At 50.4% G+C, this 4,262-nt stretch overlaps 1 protein-coding gene across 1 annotated transcript in view; it reads right to left on the minus strand.

Moving 5' to 3' along the window:
- LOC108254063 (myotubularin-related protein 4-like) overlaps positions 1–4,256 on the minus strand; it is a gene marked incomplete at its 3' end in the record, with an annotated part of 10,145 nt that extends 5,889 nt beyond the window's left edge. The window contains exon 1 of the mRNA XM_017449024.1: positions 4,125–4,256. Coding sequence (XP_017304513.1) covers positions 4,125–4,213 — 89 coding nt within the window. The remainder of the gene's footprint in view (positions 1–4,124) is intronic.
- Positions 4,257–4,262: the final 6 nt, after the last annotated feature.

The raw sequence follows: 4,262 nt of genomic DNA on the forward strand, positions 1-4,262 counted from the left end.
GTACCCTGGTGTACACTCCGATAACTGTCCATAAGCCACCAGAGCGCACAGCGGCTCCGCGGCCTGTCTCGTCTCGTGATCAACTCATCCTCGAGGCTCACTGCAGTAAGTCCAGACTATCGCTAACACTAAAATAACGTAATCGGACAACGAGACGGATATTAGCATTTTAGCGAAGCTACATTACAAATCTACAGCGATCCTTGAGAGGCGTGAACTTCATGTTCATCCTCCGCCTACAATTCAGACTACCTGTCCAGGAGGTGGCTTCGCTACGTGCTTTCCATTGTGCGTCTTCCAAATTGGATCCGAGGCTGCTGGCTTAAGTGAGAATGGATCGCTTTAACCAATTTGTCAAACTCGCACATCTCGTTATCCTCGCGAATGTTCCCATAAGAACGCTGCGGAAACGGAGGCTCGTATGGATTGTGGTAAATGCTGAATTTTGGTGGACTGCAAAACATAGTATCCTGCTCACTCCCGCAGATGGGCGAGAACCTGAGACCGCACCTCTCCCACACCGCCTCGCTCACGAACACCTCCACACCCCGCGGCTTACTTTTCTGCGCAGTTCTCGCTGTTGACCACGCCCACCCTTACAACTGGGAAGACTGGTCTCTCTTCATCGCCCATCCCCTGCATGAGCGCGACATAACACAGATCGGTGCATGGCTACGCACAACGACACCCTCCATGCCGTCCAATTGTAGCAGCCTTGTTCATTGGCTACCGCTAAATAAAAACGGTGCTAAAACGTTTTTTTTTTTTTTTTTTTCTTTTTTCAAAAAGACGAAAAATTTGTGCTTCTACCAAGAACTTTCGAACTACCTTTCAGTCTCAGACCTTAGTGTCCTGAGCTTAATACGAGGGGGTTAGTATCTCTCTCCCACTTTGCTTTACTACCATCTCATTGAGCAACTGAGTCACGCTCCCCATGCGTACGGGCACCGCGCCTCGCCTGCCTCGGGACGCACCCCGGCGTTCGATCCCGGCGGGTGTCAAGACATCCCCGCCTTCGTTCACATCCATCGCAAATGATTGACTCGTGACTGGATGCTTCCGCCGGGGCCACTCGCCTCGCGTGAGGAAAATGAAAGCCTATACACATAACCACATGCGCATACGCGACCGCAGGTGCCAGCATCGGCGTCACCGGTAAACATTAGGACGTACCGGATTCATTAGATATTCCGCGCGCGCGGCAAAAATCCTACAATGCTGCGCCAGTGAGCACCACAACAGTCTTCCCACTAACACCACTAACCTCAACGACAAGAAACTGCATTCTACCATTAAGTATCTGAGAATGTTATAATCACAACATACCTCTCCTTCGTCGGGGGGGCGCGCGGCCCCCCGGCGCCGGCGGCCGGCGCGCGCGGGGCGCAATCGCCCGCCCATGACGTTGGCCATTTCTTTGTCCATTCTTGAAGTACGCCCATGATGCCCCGGCTATCGCGCTACCCACGTGACCTTCCAGCATACTCCACTCGCTTCGCAGCTTCGTTTCGTTACTCACAGATCCGATTCCCCGTGTAGCCCTTCCCCGTGTTCAGAAACTGTCCACACGGAAAACGCTTTGCGCCCTGCTGACCCACTTCTTGTCTTCCGCGTGTCCTACTCGAATTGCACCAGGACCTTCGCAACAGGTTGAGTAGGTGTGGTTGCGCCTTAACTTCCCTTGGAGGAGGAGAATCAGCGTGGGGTTGGAAAAGTAATCTCAGAAGAACCCCCTCGCGAGCGTTATATTCCTCCCTTTCAAAAGGCCAAAAAAAAAAAAAACAAAAAAAAAAAAACATCACAAACAGCCGCCAGCGCTTGACCAACAACACAGCGCTGCTATTCTTATGGAAAATAGCAATGATTTTAATTATTCTTCCAACCCTGGATTCCCTAAAACCACCCTCACCCCCACACTCGGCAATAGTGCGTCCACGTGGTTTCAAATAGGCTACTCACACGAACTTTCCTCTTTGGAAACCTACTAACACGCCCGCCCGCCGCCAAAGCTTGCTTAACTCGCGTGACTCCACTCGGAACCTTTACTTACCAGAACACCCGCGACTCACGCTCCCTATATACCCGCGCAAGTCGTGCGTCGATGTCACAAACCCATCCGAAGCTTCTACTATACCACCGAACCAGCGAGTCTCTGCCACCTGCAACTCTCGTCGGGCGGAACTGGAGTCGCAGAAAATTGCTAGCACACATCCGGCAGCGCCCCACTGCAGAAAGATACTCCGCGGCTGCGCCTCCTGCAGCGACCTCTGTCATCTGCGCGCAGCGGATGTCAACCTTGCTGCCCGACTCGAGCATCTCCCCCCCGCTCACGCAGCACATTGGAAACCCTCGCGGTGAACCCGGAAATACGTTCCTTTTCAGGTCCCAGCCATTCACTATCCAGCGTAGACCCTTGACTGCACACCGCCCCTGATCAGGCCTCACCTGTCAGGTCTCTCATCACGTCCTTGCAGATGAAGAAAGAGGACACACATACGTAAGAAAAGCGGACAAACGCACCTCCGTGCCCGAGTGGGTACACCTCCTGGCTTTCACCGCAGGAGCCCGCGTCCCGGATTCCCGCCGCGGCGCCCGCAGTCCCTTTCTCTCGGCTCTGTGCTGGAGTCGGGGTACACTCAACACTCGTGAGGACAATCTGCAAGTAGCCCTACTCTCAATCGAATACCGACAGTAGCCGCATTACCCGAACCGTAAAAGAAAACTATCAGAAACGTGAGAAAAGTAAAGGAAGCCTCCATCGCTGTGACTACCACAAAAATTGCCGCAAGAACCTATCAGCCTTCACCACAAAGAATATTATTAGATTCCTTTCTAGAGCAAACCCGAGCCTTTTGGAGAACAAACCTTAACCCTTGTTTAGACTGCCCTAGGGTAAACGAACTTTCTTTCAGTCACTAATCTCGGGCAGGCATAAACAAGGTAATCTATCTCCTATCTGTAAGGATAAAGTTCGCGCCTCGGGCCCGCGGAACTGAACCCGCGACCATAGCGCTTATTTAATAAGCGTCAGCGATGTCGGCCTCCACTTCAAGGCTAACTAGGCCTCGGCAGATTTAATTTAAAAAGAAAGGAAGCAAAAAAAACAAAAACAAAACAAAACAAACGCATCCATCATTAGTAGAGTTACATCCAATGTGGACAGCGTGGTCTTCTGCAAGCAGAAAGAAAAAAAAAAAGAAATAACAAATCAATAAGCACCCCCTAACAGGGCGGATTTAGCTCAATGACCTATGCCAGTTAAATACTCAACTAAATTTCTCACCTTACAGTCCCAGATAGAGTACGCGATCGATCGCCAGCTATTTCACGCGAGTGGACACAAGTTGCGGGGTTCGACTCCACCCGTCCGAACCAATGCACACACGTACCTGATCTCATCCACGCCTCGATGATGGCCCACGCCCAAGGATTGACGCAGAAAAAGCAGACCTCATGTCGCGCAGCCAGGAAGTGCCGTCTACCTGCTTTCCACAACCACCCCAGCTGAAGGGGAAAAACAGATGAAACATTATTTATATTGTGCTCTTTTATACCTAGTATTGTAAACAATACATGTCCAATACATCTGGTTAGCAAGAGATCTGGTTTCAAAAAAAGTGCGCGCTGACAGTCTTTCGACCAGCTTAAAAAATTCTCGAAAACGAAGCAGATTCAGAAAAATGGCCTGTACACTCCACTAACCTAGATAGTTAGATGGTAGTCTGACTACAGTACTACACTACTAGCAGGGCTTGGAAATCCAGGACGCGACATCATGCATTATTCCGTACAAGACCTTAACACTATTGAACTACATTGCTGGCAGGCGCCTTGAAAACAGGCGGGGACATCTGTATATTGTATATAACTTACCTTGTGTTAGACGGTGCCTGACTACATTGCTGCAGGGCTTGGAAACAGGCGCGGACATCATGTATATTGTATATAACTTACCTTGTGTTAGACGGTGCCTGACTACATTGCTGCAGGGCTTGAAAACAGGCGCGGACATCGTGTATATTGTACATAACTTACCTTGTGTTAGACGGTGCCTGACTACATTGCTGCAGGGCTTGAAAACAGGCGCGGACATCGTGTATAATTGTATATTGTAGAAAACTTACCTTGTGTTAGACGGTGCCTGACTACACTGCTGCAGGGCTTGAAAACAGGCGCGGACATCATGTATATTGACCAGTCGCATCCAGGACATTTCACAGAACGGATAATACTCGACAAACTCGTAGCCCCCCGAGCGAATT

The sequence above is a fragment of the Diaphorina citri genome, unplaced genomic scaffold, assembly GCF_000475195.1.
Source record: "Diaphorina citri unplaced genomic scaffold, Diaci psyllid genome assembly version 1.1 scaffold8484, whole genome shotgun sequence".
NCBI lineage: Eukaryota > Metazoa > Arthropoda > Insecta > Hemiptera > Psyllidae > Diaphorina > Diaphorina citri.